The sequence below is a fragment of the Ranitomeya variabilis genome, chromosome 5, assembly GCF_051348905.1.
Source record: "Ranitomeya variabilis isolate aRanVar5 chromosome 5, aRanVar5.hap1, whole genome shotgun sequence".
Taxonomy (NCBI): Eukaryota; Metazoa; Chordata; class Amphibia; order Anura; family Dendrobatidae; genus Ranitomeya; species Ranitomeya variabilis.
This window is the reverse complement of record NC_135236.1, coordinates 6255909-6274190: the sequence shown is the minus strand read 5'-3', so window position 1 is coordinate 6274190 and position 18282 is coordinate 6255909. Positions and strand designations below refer to the sequence as shown.

At 50.2% G+C, this 18282-nt stretch overlaps 2 protein-coding genes across 2 annotated transcripts in view; one reads left to right on the top strand and one right to left on the bottom strand.

Annotated features, from left to right (window-relative positions):
- Positions 1-18282, top strand: part of FGF11 (fibroblast growth factor 11) — a 1303510-nt gene that overhangs the window by 133166 nt on the left and 1152062 nt on the right. The gene's annotated exons all lie outside the window — the stretch shown is intronic.
- LOC143774160 (RNA-binding protein FXR2-like) overlaps positions 1-18282 on the bottom strand; it is a 105473-nt gene that overhangs the window by 4433 nt on the left and 82758 nt on the right. Inside the window, exons 2-8 of the mRNA XM_077261504.1 lie at positions 3844-3896; positions 2088-2181; positions 1943-2014; positions 1532-1671; positions 1370-1463; positions 869-985; positions 1-171 (exon numbers count right to left, since the gene is read on the bottom strand). Of these exons, the coding sequence (XP_077117619.1) occupies positions 1-171; positions 869-985; positions 1370-1463; positions 1532-1671; positions 1943-2014; positions 2088-2181; positions 3844-3896 (741 nt within the window). The remainder of the gene's footprint in view (positions 172-868; positions 986-1369; positions 1464-1531; positions 1672-1942; positions 2015-2087; positions 2182-3843; positions 3897-18282) is intronic.

The window sequence follows — 18282 nt, the reverse complement described above, 5'->3', positions numbered from 1 at the left end:
CTCTCCAAACACCCGGAAGGTGAAGGTCTCTTCGTCCAGCTCCACCGCCGTCACCCCCGGGACCTTCCGCGCCTGTTGAATGTTTATGCCGTGAGCACCAATAGCCAATCCGATGAGATCCTCCCTAACCTGGAACTCCTCCCGGTATGCGACTGCCAGCTGCCTACTGATCTGGAGATGAGGAAAGCGTCAGCAAAGAGGTGACTTCACATCTACCTGTATACAAGGTACTCGCGCATCGGCCATGACGGCACATGCCTCTCACTCAATGTCACCTGCAACTGTTCGGATTATCCGACTGGGTGTGCTTTGGCTGGTGATAAGAGCCACGGACAGCAAGAGGTGCCCCAGACACAGTCATGGCCAACCGGCGAAAGGCGCCCCAGACACAGTCATGGCCGACCGGCGAGAGGCGCCCCAGACACAGTCATGGCCGACCGGCGAGAGGCGCCCCAGACACAGTCATGGCCCACCGGCGAAAGGCGCCCCAGACACAGTCATGGCCAACCGGCGAAAGGCGCCCCAGACACAGTCATGGCCGACCGGCGAGAGGCGCCCCAGACACAGTCATGGCCGACCAGCAAGAGAATCTACTCACACAGCCCTATAAAAGGTGCAGAAGCGGACACAATGCTCTGAGGCACAGGAAGTTGAGGCTGCAGAGACAGTCATCATGGCGGCCAGCGGAAGAACAGGTCCAGAAGTGCATGGGTGAATTGGTATAGCCCTGCAGGGGGCGGGGTCACAACTCCCTCCCATGTGCATCACCCTGCAGGGGGCGGGGTCACAACTCCCTCCCATGTGCATCACCCTGCAGGGGTCGGGGTCACAACTCCCTCCCATGTGCATCATGACTGCATCTCCTCACCTCCAGCTGCTTTGTGGCCTCTTCGTTCTGGGCAATGAGCCGCAGCTTGTTGCGGAGGGCCCGGACGTGCATGTCACTCAGCAGAGTGGAGCGTTTGATGATGCCCTCATCTGTGGACTGGTACAGATAATATCGGTTTACCCTCCGTAGAGTCACCATCCCACAGACCCACACCCAACCAAAACACCCCACGCAGATTCACCATCCCGCAGACCCACAGCCAACCAAAACACCCCCCAGACCCACACACAACCAAAACACCCCCCAGACCCACACCCAACCAAAAACACCCCCAATGATTCACCATCCCGCAGACGCACACCCAACCAAACACCCTCCCGCAGAATCACCATCTTGTAGCCCGCACCCAGCCAAAACAGCCCCCCGCAGACACGCACCCATCCAAACACCTCCCCCCGCAGAATCACCATCCTGCAGTCTCGCACCCAACCAAAAGACTCTCCTCGCAAACCTGCACTCCATGTTGTGCCCCCGCCTCACCAGGACTATGAGCTCACTGCCGCTGCTGTCCAGTGAGACACGGTTGGCACCGACCACCTTCTTAAACTCCTTGTGGGCATCCGCGCTGGCGGCTCTACAGAGAGGAGCAATGGTAAGAGCGGGCACAGCGGAGGCCGGGGCGGTGAGCAGGCGAGTACTCACATGGTGCGCACGTCCTCGGGGAGGGCCAGGCTGTATCGGTAGAAGCTGACGGCTGGGTTCTGGTTGGGCACTCGCAGGCGTTCACGGCTGACGATCTCATTATACGGAGAGTCGTAGACGTAATATTCTACCACATAAAACTGAGGGAGAGTAAGATCGGGCGCAGGGAGAGAGGGGACGGCGGGGTAAGCGAACGCAGGGAACGGCGGGGGGAGGGAGTGAGGGGACGGCGGGGCGAGCGGGCGCAGGGAGTGAGGGGACGGCGGGGCGAGCGGGCGCAGGGAACGGCGGGGGGAGGGAGCGAGGGGACGGCGGGGCGAGCAGGCGCAAAGAGCAAACAGACACAGAAAGGGGTCGAGAGCAGGGAGCATGTGTGGTGAGAGGGTGCATGGGGGACACAGACAAACTCACATCTCCTTTCACCATCCGCACATGGGCCGGCCACCAGCCGGTGCTCTCCTGGTCACTGGCACGGGACTGCACCTGTAATAAGGGGCCATCAGCAGACTGTACTGTACAACCATCCCCCACCATCACCCCGCCAGCAGTGACGCACCTCCACCTGGTCACCCTCATTTATATCAGCCGAGGAGGAGTCCGGGGCCGGCAACCTGACGTCACAGAAGGGCACTCGTCTCTCCGGCATGGCGCTGCCAGGGCAAGAATGTCAAGTGGTCAGCACAAGAGTAGGGTAGACAGATCTGGTGCTGTAAATGGGGGAAGGGGGGGGTGCTGCATTACTGACCAGGGGTGCGGGGCTGTATATGGGGGGAGTGCTGGATTACTGACCAGGGGATGCGGGGCTGTATATGGGGGAGTGCTGGATTACTGACCAGGGGTGCGGGGCTGTATATGAGAGGGGAGTGCTGGATTACTGACCAGGGGTGCGGGGCTGTATATGAGAGGGGAGTGCTGGATTACTGACCAGGGGTGCGGGGCTGTATACGGCAGGGTGGATTGATTTAAATCACGCCGATTTAAATCATGATTTAAATCACTGATTTAAATCAAAAGTTTTTTTTTAATATAAATCACGATTAAAATGAGAAGTGAGAGCAGTGCGCATGTGCGCCCATAGTTACACGGACGAAACTAGGGGCAACGATCTAACGCCAGGGTGAGGGGGGGACCCCAAAGTAAGTAAAAATCTTTTTTGTTTTACTATATGGCAATAGGTAGGTGTTTAAAAGCAGCATGTCTTAATTGTATAAACTATTAATAGCCTCCACATTTTGTTCATACTGCCCCTTTAATTCCACACTTCTAGCTTGGTTTCACTTTTGGTTTAGTTTCTTTTTCCATTCAGTTGACATGCCCAAACTTGTTGGATAGTCAGCATCCTACAGAAACCTCTGGAAGAGCATGGCATTGTGAATGTTACACATATACAGCCTTTATTCTACTGAGTTAAACAACTCAGCTTTATCTCATGATGGAAGAACCTTTGGATGGTAAAATATTTTCCTCAAAAAGCAGTTTATTGAAAAAAATCCGATTTAAATAAAAAAAATCCGATTTTTTTTGATTTTTTTTTAAAAAACATTGATTTTTATCCACCCTGGTATACGGGTATACGGAGGGCATGCTGGATTACTGACCAGGGGTGCGGGGCTGTATATGGGGGGAGTGCTGGATTACTGACCAGGGGTGCGGGGCTGTATACGGGTATACGGAGGGCATGCTGGATTACTGACCAGGGGTGCGGGGCTGTATATGGGGGGAGTGCTGGATTACTGACCAGGGGTGCGGGGCTGTATACGGGTATACGGAGGGCATGCTGGATTACTGACCAGGGGTGCGGGGCTGTATATGGGGGGAGTGCTGGATTACTGACCAGGGGTGCGGGGCTGTATACGGGTATACGGAGGGCATGCTGGATTACTGACCAGGGGTGCGGGGCTGTATATGGGGGGAGTGCTGGATTACTGACCAGGGGTGTGGGGCTGTATATGGGGGGAGTGCTGGATTACTGACTAGGGGTGCGGGGCTGTATATGGGGGGGGGGGGGGGGGGGGCGGGGGGGAGAGTGCTGGATTACTAACCAGGGGTACGGGGCTGTATATAGGGGTAGTGCTGGATTACTGACCAGGGGTGAAGGGTGTATATGGGGGGAGTGCTGGATTACTGACCAGGAGTGCTGGATTACTGACCGTGGGCACCCTCTTAAGCAGAAGTAGTTCGCCCCACAAGGGTCCCGCCCTATGACAGTGGCCCTGTATGCAGGGCGGGCCGGCTATGGACATGGCACCCCTCAACTCTCTTCTTGCACCTGAAGGGGGCGCTCTTCATGTCACGGGCAGTTGAGTACTCACTTGTTCGGGAAAACAGCAGTGACCGTCTCCTCCTGGACGTCCTGGACATAACCCTGCAGAAAGAAGGTAGCACTCAGCAGCGGACCCCGACATACCAACACCGACCCAAAATATGGACACGTGTGCCTGGAGTCTGCCCCTGATTTACAGGGGGTGATTCTGAAGGGAAGGGGAGCAGACACTGATATTGAGGACACATCACTGTGTATAGAGGAGACACTGAGGAGAGGAGGAGCAGACACTGATACTGAGGACACATCACTGTGTATAGTATAGAGGAGACACTGAGGAGAGGAGGAGCAGACACTGATACTGAGGACACATCACTGTGTATAGTATAGAGGAGACACTGAGGAGAGGAGGAGCAGACACTGATACTGAGGACACATCACTGTGTATAGTATAGAGGAGACACTGAGGAGAGGGGGAGCAGACACTGATACTGAGGACACATCACCGTGTATAGTATAGAGGAGACACTGAGGAGAGGAGGAGCAGACACTGATACTGAGGACACATCACTGTGTATAGTATAGAGGAGACACTGAGGAGAGGAGGAGCAGACACTGATACTGAGGACACATCACTGTGTATAGTATAGAGGAGACACTGAGGAGAGGAGGAGCAGACACTGATACTGAGGACACATCACTGTGTATAGTATAGAGGAGACACTGAGGAGAGGAGGAGCAGACACTGATACTGAGGACACATCACTGTGTATAGTATAGAGGAGACACTGAGGAGAGGGGGAGCAGACACTGATACTGAGGGCACATCACTGTGTATAGTATAGAGGAGACACTGAGGAGAGGAGGAGCAGACACTGATACTGAGGACACATCACTGTGTATAGTATAGAGGAGACACTGAGGAGAGGGGGAGCAGACACTGATACTGAGGACACATCACTGTGTATAGTATAGAGGAGACACTGAGGAGAGGAGGAGCAGACACTGATACTGAGGACACATCACAGTGTATAGTATAGAGGAGACACTGAGGAGAGGGGGAGCAGACACTGATACTGAGGACACATCACTGTGTATAGTATAGAGGAGACACTGAGGAGAGGAGGAGCAGACACTGATACTGAGGACACATCACTGTGTATAGTATAGAGCAGACACTGAGGAGAGGAGGAGCAGACACTGATACTGAGGACACATCACTGTGTATAGTATAGAGGAGACACTGAGGAGAGGGGGAGCAGACACTGATACTGAGGACACATCACTGTGTATAGTATAGAGGAGACACTGAGGAGAGGGGGAGCAGACACTGATACTGAGGACACATCACTGTGTATAGTATAGAGGAGACACTGAGGAGAGGAGGAGCAGACACTGATACTGAGGACACATCACTGTGTATAGTATAGAGGAGACACTGAGGAGAGGGGGAGCAGACACTGATACTGAGGACACATCACTGTGTATAGTATAGAGGAGACACTGAGGAGAGGAGGAGCAGACACTGATACTGAGGACACATCACTGTGTATAGTATAGAGGAGACACTGAGGAGAGGAGGAGCAGACACTGATACTGAGGACACATCACTGTGTATAGTATAGAGGAGACACTGAGGAGAGGGGGAGCAGACACTGATACTGAGGACACATCACTGTGTATAGTATAGAGGAGACACTGAGGAGAGGGGGAGCAGACACTGATACTGAGGACACATCACTGTGTATAGTATAGAGGAGACACTGAGGAGAGGGGGAGCAGACACTGATACTGAGGACACATCACTGTGTATAGTATAGAGGAGACACTGAGGAGAGGGGGAGCAGACACTGATACTGAGGACACATCACTATGTATAGTATAGAGGAGACACTGAGGAGAGGAGGAGCAGACACTGATACTGAGGACACATCACTGTGTATAGTATAGAGGAGACACTGAGGAGAGGGGGAGCAGACACTGATACTGAGGACACATCACTGTGTATAGTATAGAGGAGACACTGAGGAGAGGGGGAGCAGACACTGATACTGAGGACACATCACTGTGTATAGTATAGAGGAGACACTGAGGAGAGGAGGAGCAGACACTGATACTGAGGACACATCACTGTGTATAGTATAGAGGAGACACTGAGGAGAGGGGGAGCAGACACTGATACTGAGGACACATCACCGTGTATAGTATAGAGGAGACACTGAGGAGAGGAGGAGCAGACACTGATACTGAGGACACATCACTGTGTATAGTATAGAGGAGACACTGAGGAGAGGAGGAGCAGACACTGATACTGAGGACACATCACTGTGTATAGTATAGAGGAGACACTGAGGAGAGGAGGAGCAGACACTGATACTGAGGACACATCACTGTGTATAGTATAGAGGAGACACTGAGGAGAGGAGGAGCAGACACTGATACTGAGGACACATCACTGTGTATAGTATAGAGGAGACACTGAGGAGAGGGGGAGCATACACTGATACTGAGGGCACATCACTGTGTATAGTATAGAGGAGACACTGAGGAGAGGAGGAGCAGACACTGATACTGAGGGCACATCACCGTGTATAGTATAGAGGAGACACTGAGGAGAGGAGGAGCAGACACTGATACTGAGGACACATCACTGTGTATAGTATAGAGGAGACACTGAGGAGAGGAGGAGCAGACACTGATACTGAGGACACATCACTGTGTATAGTATAGAGGAGACACTGAGGAGAGGAGGAGCAGACACTGATACTGAGGACACATCACTGTGTATAGTATAGAGGAGACACTGAGGAGAGGGGGAGCAGACACTGATACTGAGGACACATCACTGTGTATAGTATAGAGGAGACACTGAGGAGAGGAGGAGCAGACACTGATACTGAGGACACATCACAGTGTATAGTATAGAGGAGACACTGAGGAGAGGGGGAGCAGACACTGATACTGAGGACACATCACTGTGTATAGTATAGAGGAGACACTGAGGAGAGGAGGAGCAGACACTGATACTGAGGACACATCACTGTGTATAGTATAGAGGAGACACTGAGGAGAGGAGGAGCAGACACTGATACTGAGGACACATCACTGTGTATAGTATAGAGGAGACACTGAGGAGAGGAGGAGCAGACACTGATACTGAGGACACATCACTGTGTATAGTATAGAGGAGACACTGAGGAGAGGGGGAGCAGACACTGATACTGAGGACACATCACTGTGTATAGTATAGAGGAGACACTGAGGAGAGGGGGAGCAGACACTGATACTGAGGACACATCACTGTGTATAGTATAGAGGAGACACTGAGGAGAGGAGGAGCAGACACTGATACTGAGGACACATCACTGTGTATAGTATAGAGGAGACACTGAGGAGAGGAGGAGCAGACACTGATACTGAGGACACATCACTGTGTATAGTATAGAGGAGACACTGAGGAGAGGAGGAGCAGACACTGATACTGAGGACACATCACTGTGTATAGAGGAGACACTGAGGAGAGGAGGAGCAGACACTGATACTGAGGACACATCACTGTGTATAGTATAGAGGAGACACTGAGGAGAGGAGGAGCAGACACTGATACTGAGGGCACATCACTGTGTATAGTATAGAGGAGACACTGAGGAGAGGAGGAGCAGACACTGATACTGAGGGCACATCACCGTGTATAGTATAGAGGAGACACTGAGGAGAGGAGGAGCAGACACTGATACTGAGGACACATCACTGTGTATAGTATAGAGGAGACACTGAGGAGAGGAGGAGCAGACACTGATACTGAGGACACATCACTGTGTATAGTATAGAGGAGACACTGAGGAGAGGAGGAGCAGACACTGATACTGAGGACACATCACTGTGTATAGTATAGAGGAGACACTGAGGAGAGGGGGAGCAGACACTGATACTGAGGACACATCACTGTGTATAGTATAGAGGAGACACTGAGGAGAGGAGGAGCAGACACTGATACTGAGGACACATCACAGTGTATAGTATAGAGGAGACACTGAGGAGAGGGGGAGCAGACACTGATACTGAGGACACATCACTGTGTATAGTATAGAGGAGACACTGAGGAGAGGAGGAGCAGACACTGATACTGAGGACACATCACTGTGTATAGTATAGAGGAGACACTGAGGAGAGGAGGAGCAGACACTGATACTGAGGACACATCACTGTGTATAGTATAGAGGAGACACTGAGGAGAGGAGGAGCAGACACTGATACTGAGGACACATCACTGTGTATAGTATAGAGGAGACACTGAGGAGAGGGGGAGCAGACACTGATACTGAGGACACATCACTGTGTATAGTATAGAGGAGACACTGAGGAGAGGGGGAGCAGACACTGATACTGAGGACACATCACTGTGTATAGTATAGAGGAGACACTGAGGAGAGGAGGAGCAGACACTGATACTGAGGACACATCACTGTGTATAGTATAGAGGAGACACTGAGGAGAGGAGGAGCAGACACTGATACTGAGGACACATCACTGTGTATAGTATAGAGGAGACACTGAGGAGAGGAGGAGCAGACACTGATACTGAGGACACATCACTGTGTATAGAGGAGACACTGAGGAGAGGAGGAGCAGACACTGATACTGAGGACACATCACTGTGTATAGTATAGAGGAGACACTGAGGAGAGGAGGAGCAGACACTGATACTGAGGACACATCACTGTGTATAGTATAGAGGAGACACTGAGGAGAGGAGGAGCAGACACTGATACTGAGGACACATCACTGTGTATAGTATAGAGGAGACACTGAGGAGAGGAGGAGCAGACACTGATACTGAGGACACATCACTGTGTATAGTATAGAGGAGACACTGAGGAGAGGGGGAGCAGACACTGATACTGAGGACACATCACTGTGTATAGTATAGAGGAGACACTGAGGAGAGGAGGAGCAGACACTGATACTGAGGACACATCACTGTGTATAGTATAGAGGAGACACTGAGGAGAGGAGGAGCAGACACTGATACTGAGGACACATCACTGTGTATAGTATAGAGGAGACACTGAGGAGAGGAGGAGCAGACACTGATACTGAGGACACATCACTGTGTATAGTATAGAGGAGACACTGAGGAGAGGGGGAGCAGACACTGATACTGAGGACACATCACTGTGTATAGTATAGAGGAGACACTGAGGAGAGGAGGAGCAGACACTGATACTGAGGACACATCACTGTGTATAGTATAGAGGAGACACTGAGGAGAGGAGGAGCAGACACTGATACTGAGGACACATCACTGTGTATAGTATAGAGGAGACACTGAGGAGAGGGGGAGCAGACACTGATACTGAGGACACATCACTGTGTATAGTATAGAGGAGACACTGAGGAGAGGGGGAGCAGACACTGATACTGAGGACACATCACCGTGTATAGTATAGAGGAGACACTGAGGAGAGGGGGAGCAGACACTGATACTGAGGACACATCACTGTGTATAGTATAGAGGAGACACTGAGGAGAAGAGGAGCAGACACTGATACTGAGGACACATCACTGTGTATAGTATAGAGGAGACACTGAGGAGAGGAGGAGCAGACACTGATACTGAGGACACATCACTGTGTATAGTATAGAGGAGACACTGAGGAGAGGAGGAGCAGACACATACTGAGGACACATCACCGTGTATAGTATAGAGGAGACACTGAGGAGAGGGGGAGCAGACACTGATACTGAGGACACATCACTGTGTATAGAGGAGACACTGAGGAGAGGAGGAGCAGACACTGATACTGAGGACACATCACTGTGTATAGTATAGAGGAGACACTGAGGAGAGGAGGAGCAGACACTGATACTGAGGACACATCACTGTGTATAGTATAGAGGAGACACTGAGGAGAGGAGGAGCAGACACTGATACTGAGGACACATCACTGTGTATAGAGGAGACACTGAGGAGAGGAGGAGCAGACACTGATACTGAGGACACATCACTGTGTATAGTATAGAGGAGACACTGAGGAGAGGAGGAGCAGACACTGATACTGAGGACACATCACTGTGTATAGTATAGAGGAGACACTGAGGAGAGGAGGAGCAGACACTGATACTGAGGACACATCACTGTGTATAGTATAGAGGAGACACTGAGGAGAGGAGGAGCAGACACTGATACTGAGGACACATCACTGTGTATAGTATAGAGGAGACACTGAGGAGAGGGGGAGCAGACACTGATACTGAGGACACATCACTGTGTATAGTATAGAGGAGACACTGAGGAGAGGAGGAGCAGACACTGATACTGAGGACACATCACTGTGTATAGTATAGAGGAGACACTGAGGAGAGGAGGAGCAGACACTGATACTGAGGACACATCACTGTGTATAGAGGAGACACTGAGGAGAGGAGGAGCAGACACTGATACTGAGGACACATCACTGTGTATAGTATAGAGGAGACACTGAGGAGAGGAGGAGCAGACACTGATACTGAGGACACATCACTGTGTATAGTATAGAGGAGACACTGAGGAGAGGGGGAGCAGACACTGATACTGAGGACACATCACTGTGTATAGTATAGAGGAGACACTGAGGAGAGGAGGAGCAGACACTGATACTGAGGACACATCACTGTGTATAGTATAGAGGAGACACTGAGGAGAGGAGGAGCAGACACTGATACTGAGGACACATCACTGTGTATAGTATAGAGGAGACACTGAGGAGAGGGGGAGCAGACACTGATATTGAGGACACATCACCGTGTATAGTATAGAGGAGACACTGAGGAGAGGAGGAGCAGACACTGATACTGAGGACACATCACTGTGTATAGTATAGAGGAGACACTGAGGAGAGGGGGAGCAGACACTGATACTGAGGACACATCACTGTGTATAGTATAGAGGAGACACTGAGGAGAGGAGGAGCAGACACTGATACTGAGGACACATCACTGTGTATAGTATAGAGGAGACACTGAGGAGAGGAGGAGCAGACACTGATACTGAGGACACATCACTGTGTATAGTATAGAGGAGACACTGAGGAGAGGAGGAGCAGACACTGATACTGAGGACACATCACTGTGTATAGTATAGAGGAGACACTGAGGAGAGGAGGAGCAGACACTGATACTGAGGACACATCACCGTGTATAGTATAGAGGAGACACTGAGGAGAGGAGGAGCAGACACTGATACTGAGGACACATCACTGTGTATAGTATAGAGGAGACACTGAGGAGAGGAGGAGCAGACACTGATACTGAGGACACATCACTGTGTATAGTATAGAGGAGACACTGAGGAGAGGGGGAGCAGACACTGATACTGAGGACACATCACTGTGTATAGTATAGAGGAGACACTGAGGAGAGGGGGAGCAGACACTGATACTGAGGACACATCACCGTGTATAGTATAGAGGAGACACTGAGGAGAGGGGGAGCAGACACTGATACTGAGGACACATCACCGTGTATAGTATAGAGGAGACACTGAGGAGAGGGGGAGCAGACACTGATACTGAGGACACATCACTGTGTATAGTATAGAGGAGACACTGAGGAGAGGAGGAGCAGACACTGATACTGAGGACACATCACTGTGTATAGTATAGAGGAGACACTGAGGAGAGGGGGAGCAGACACTGATACTGAGGACACATCACTGTGTATAGAGGAGACACTGAGGAGAGGGGGAGCAGACACTGATACTGAGGACACATCACTGTGTATAGAGGAGACACTGAGGAGAGGAGGAGCAGACACTGATACTGAGGACACATCACTGTGTATAGTATAGAGGAGACACTGAGGAGAGGAGGAGCAGACACTGATACTGAGGACACATCACTGTGTATAGTATAGAGGAGACACTGAGGAGAGGGGGAGCAGACACTGATACTGAGGACACATCACTGTGTATAGTATAGAGGAGACACTGAGGAGAGGGGGAGCAGACACTGATACTGAGGACACATCACTGTGTATAGTATAGAGGAGACACTGAGGAGAGGGGGAGCAGACACTGATACTGAGGGCACATCACTGTGTATAGTATAGAGGAGACACTGAGGAGAGGGGTAGCAGACACTGATACTGAGGACACATCACTGTGTATAGTATAGAGGAGACACTGAGGAGAGGAGGAGCAGACACTGATACTGAGGACACATCACTGTGTATAGTATAGAGGAGACACTGAGGAGAGGGGGAGCAGACACTGATACTGAGGACACATCACTGTGTATAGTATAGAGGAGACACTGAGGAGAGGGGGAGCAGACACTGATACTGAGGACACATCACTGTGTATAGTATAGAGGAGACACTGAGGAGAGGAGGAGCAGACACTGATACTGAGGACACATCACCGTGTATAGTATAGAGGAGACACTGAGGAGAGGAGGAGCAGACACTGATACTGAGGACACATCACTGTGTATAGTATAGAGGAGACACTGAGGAGAGGGGGAGCAGACACTGATACTGAGGACACATCACTGTGTATAGTATAGAGGAGACACTGAGGAGAGGAGGAGCAGACACTGATACTGAGGGCACATCACTGTGTATAGTATAGAGGAGACACTGAGGAGAGGAGGAGCAGACACTGATACTGAGGACACATCACTGTGTATAGTATAGAGGAGACACTGAGGAGAGGAGGAGCAGACACTGATACTGAGGGCACATCACTGTGTATAGAGGAGACACTGAGGAGAGGAGGAGCAGACACTGATACTGAGGACACATCACTGTGTATAGTATAGAGGAGACACTGAGGAGAGGAGGAGCAGACACTGATACTGAGGACACATCACTGTGTATAGTATAGAGGAGACACTGAGGAGAGGAGGAGCAGACACTGATACTGAGGACACATCACTGTGTATAGTATAGAGGAGACACTGAGGAGAGGAGGAGCAGACACTGATACTGAGGACACATCACTGTGTATAGTATAGAGGAGACACTGAGGAGAGGAGGAGCAGACACTGATACTGAGGACACATCACTGTGTATAGTATAGAGGAGACACTGAGGAGAGGAGGAGCAGACACTGATACTGAGGACACATCACTGTGTATAGTATAGAGGAGACACTGAGGAGAGGAGGAGCAGACACTGATACTGAGGACACATCACTGTGTATAGTATAGAGGAGACACTGAGGAGAGGAGGAGCAGACACTGATACTGAGGACACATCACTGTGTATAGAGGAGACACTGAGGAGAGGAGGAGCAGACACTGATACTGAGGACACATCACTGTGTATAGTATAGAGGAGACACTGAGGAGAGGAGGAGCAGACACTGATACTGAGGACACATCACTGTGTATAGTATAGAGGAGACACTGAGGAGAGGAGGAGCAGACACTGATACTGAGGGCACATCACTGTGTATAGTATAGAGGAGACACTGAGGAGAGGAGGAGCAGACACTGATACTGAGGGCACATCACTGTGTATAGTATAGAGGAGACACTGAGGAGAGGAGGAGCAGACACTGATACTGAGGACACATCACTGTGTATAGAGGAGACACTGAGGAGAGGAGGAGCAGACACTGATACTGAGGACACATCACCGTGTATAGTATAGAGGAGACACTGAGGAGAGGGGGAGCAGACACTGATACTGAGGACACATCACCGTGTATAGTATAGAGGAGACACTGAGGAGAGGAGGAGCAGACACTGATACTGAGGACACATCACTGTGTATAGTATAGAGGAGACACTGAGGAGAGGAGGAGCAGACACTGATTCTGAGGGCACATCACTGTGTATAGTATAGAGGAGACACTGAGGAGAGGAGGAGCAGACACTGATACTGAGGACACATCACTGTGTATAGTATAGAGGAGACACTGAGGAGAGGGGGAGCAGACACTGATACTGAGGACACATCACTGTGTATAGTATAGAGGAGACACTGAGGAGAGGAGGAGCAGACACTGATACTGAGGACACATCACTGTGTATAGTATAGAGGAGACACTGAGGAGAGGAGGAGCAGACACTGATACTGAGGACACATCACTGTGTATAGTATAGAGGAGACACTGAGGAGAGGAGGAGCAGACACTGATACTGAGGACACATCACTGTGTATAGTATAGAGGAGACACTGAGGAGAGGGGGAGCAGACACTGATACTGAGGACACATCACTGTGTATAGAGGAGACACTGAGGAGAGGAGGAGCAGACACTGATACTGAGGACACATCACTGTGTATAGTATAGAGGAGACACTGAGGAGAGGAGGAGCAGACACTGATACTGAGGGCACATCACTGTGTATAGTATAGAGGAGACACTGAGGAGAGGAGGAGCAGACACTGATACTGAGGACACATCACCGTGTATAGTATAGAGGAGACACTGAGGAGAGGGGGAGCAGACACTGATACTGAGGACACATCACTGTGTATAGTATAGAGGAGACACTGAGGAGAGGAGGAGCAGACACTGATACTGAGGACACATCACTGTGTATAGTATAGAGGAGACACTGAGGAGAGGAGGAGCAGACACTGATACTGAGGACACATCACTGTGTATAGTATAGAGGAGACACTGAGGAGAGGAGGAGCAGACACTGATACTGAGGGCACATCACTGTGTATAGTATAGAGGAGACACTGAGGAGAGGGGGAGCAGACACTGATACTGAGGACACATCACCGTGTATAGTATAGAGGAGACACTGAGGAGAGGGGGAGCAGACACTGATACTGAGGACACATCACTGTGTATAGTATAGAGGAGACACTGAGGAGAGGAGGAGCAGACACTGATACTGAGGACACATCACTGTGTATAGTATAGAGGAGACACTGAGGAGAGGGGGAGCAGACACTGATACTGAGGACACATCACTGTGTATAGTATAGAGGAGACACTGAGGAGAGGGGGAGCAGACACTGATACTGAGGACACATCACTGTGTATAGTATAGAGGAGACACTGAGGAGAGGGGGAGCAGACACTGATACTGAGGACACATCACTGTGTATAGTATAGAGGAGACACTGAGGAGAGGGGGAGCAGACACTGATACTGAGGACACATCACTGTGTATAGAGGAGACACTGAGGAGAGGAGGAGCAGACACTGATACTGAGGACACATCACTGTGTATAGTATAGAGGGGACACTGAGGAGAGGGGGAGCAGACACTGATACTGAGGACACATCACTGTGTATAGTATAGAGGAGACACTGAGGAGAGGAGGAGCAGACACTGATACTGAGGACACATCACCGTGTATAGTATAGAGGAGACACTGAGGAGAGGAGGAGCAGACACTGATACTGAGGACACATCACTGTGTATAGTATAGAGGAGACACTGAGGAGAGGGGGAGCAGACACTGATACTGAGGACACATCACTGTGTATAGTATAGAGGAGACACTGAGGAGAGGGGGAGCAGACACTGATACTGAGGACACATCACTGTGTATAGTATAGAGGAGACACTGAGGAGAGGAGGAGCAGACACTGATACTGAGGGCACATCACTGTGTATAGTATAGAGGAGACACTGAGGAGAGGGGGAGCAGACACTGATACTGAGGACACATCACTGTGTATAGTATAGAGGAGACACTGAGGAGAGGAGGAGCAGACACTGATACTGAGGACACATCACTGTGTATAGTATAGAGGAGACACTGAGGAGAGGAGGAGCAGACACTGATACTGAGGACACATCACTGTGTATAGTATAGAGGAGACACTGAGGAGAGGAGGAGCAGACACTGATACTGAGGACACATCACTGTGTATAGTATAGAGGAGACACTGAGGAGAGGAGGAGCAGACACTGATACTGAGGACACATCACTGTGTATAGTATAGAGGAGACACTGAGGAGAGGGGGAGCAGACACTGATACTGAGGGCACATCACTGTGTATAGTATAGAGGAGACACTGAGGAGAGGAGGAGCAGACACTGATACTGAGGACACATCACTGTGTATAGTATAGAGGAGACACTGAGGAGAGGAGGAGCAGACACTGATACTGAGGACACATCACTGTGTATAGTATAGAGGAGACACTGAGGAGAGGGGGAGCAGACACTGATACTGAGGACACATCACTGTGTATAGTATAGAGGAGACACTGAGGAGAGGAGGAGCAGACACTGATACTGAGGACACATCACTGTGTATAGTATAGAGGAGACACTGAGGAGAGGAGGAGCAGACACTGATACTGAGGACACATCACTGTGTATAGTATAGAGGAGACACTGAGGAGAGGGGGAGCAGACACTGATACTGAGGACACATCACTGTGTATAGTATAGAGGAGACACTGAGGAGAGGGGGAGCAGACACTGATACTGAGGACACATCACTGTGTATAGTATAGAGGAGACACTGAGGAGAGGAGGAGCAGACACTGATACTGAGGACACATCACTGTGTATAGTATAGAGGAGACACTGAGGAGAGGGGGAGCAGACACTGATACTGAGGGCACATCACTATGTATAGTATAGAGGAGACACTGAGGAGAGGGGGAGCAGACACTGATACTGAGGACACATCACTGTGTATAGTATAGAGGAGACACTGAGGAGAGGAGGAGCAGACACTGATACTGAGGACACATCACTGTGTATAGTATAGAGGAGACACTGAGGAGAGGAGGAGCAGACACTGATACTGAGGACACATCACTGTGTATAGTATAGAGGAGACACTGAGGAGAGGAGGAGCAGACACTGATACTGAGGGCACATCACTGTGTATAGTATAGAGGAGACACTGAGGAGAGGAGGAGCAGACACTGATACTGAGGACACATCACTGTGTATAGTATAGAGGAGACACTGAGGAGAGGAGGAGCAGACACTGATACTGAGGACACATCACTGTGTATAGTATAGAGGAGACACTGAGGAGAGGGGGAGCAGACACTGATACTGAGGACACATCACTGTGTATAGTATAGAGGAGACACTGAGGAGAGGAGGAGCAGACACTGATACTGAGGACACATCACTGTGTATAGTATAGAGGAGACACTGAGGAGAGGAGGAGCAGACACTGATACTGAGGACACATCACTGTGTATAGTATAGAGGAGACACTGAGGAGAGGAGGAGCAGACACTGATACTGAGGACACATCACCGTGTATAGTATAGAGGAGACACTGAGGAGAGGAGGAGCAGACACTGATACTGAGGACACATCACAGTGTATAGTATAGAGGAGACACTGAGGAGAGGAGGAGCAGACACTGATACTGAGGACACATCACTGTGTATAGTATAGAGGAGACACTGAGGAGAGGAGGAGCAGACACTGATACTGAGGACACATCACCGTGTATAGTATAGAGGAGACACTGAGGAGAGGAGGAGCAGACACTGATACTGAGGACACATCACCGTGTATAGTATAGAGGAGACACTGAGGAGAGGAGGAGCAGACACTGATACTGAGGACACATCACTGTGTATAGTATAGAGGAGACACTGAGGAGAGGGGGAGCAGACACTGATACTGAGGACACATCACTGTGTATAGTATAGAGGAGACACTGAGGAGAGGGGGAGCAGACACTGATACTGAGGACACATCACTGTGTATAGTATAGAGGAGACACTGAGGAGAGGGGGAGCAGACACTGATACTGAGGACACATCACTGTGTATAGTATAGAGGAGACACTGAGGAGAGGAGGAGCAGACACTGATACTGAGGACACATCACTGTGTATAGTATAGAGGAGACACTGAGGAGAGGAGGAGCAGACACTGATACTGAGGGCACATCACTGTGTATAGTATAGAGGAGACACTGAGGAGAGGAGGAGCAAACACTGATACTGAGGACACATCACTGTGTATAGTATAGAGGAGACACTGAGGAGAGGAGGAGCAGACACTGATACTGAGGACACATCACTGTGTATAGTATAGAGGAGACACTGAGGAGAGGAGGAGCAGACACTGATACTGAGGACACATCACTGTATATAGTATAGAGGAGACACTGAGGAGAGGAGGAGCAGACACTGATACTGAGGACACATCACCGTGTATAGTATAGAGGAGACACTGAGGAGAGGAGGAGCAGACACTGATACTGAGGACACATCACTGTGTATAGTATAGAGGAGACACTGAGGAGAGGAGGAGCAGACACTGATACTGAGGACACATCACCGTGTATAGTATAGAGGAGACACTGAGGAGAGGGGGAGCAGACACTGATACTGAGGACACATCACCGTGTATAGTATAGAGGAGACACTGAGGAGAGGAGGAGCAGACACTGATACTGAGGACACATCACTGTGTATAGTATAGAGGAGACACTGAGGAGAGGAGGAGCAGACACTGATACTGAGGACACATCACTGTATATAGTATAGAGGAGACACTGAGGAGAGGGGGAGCAGACACTGATACTGAGGACACATCACTGTG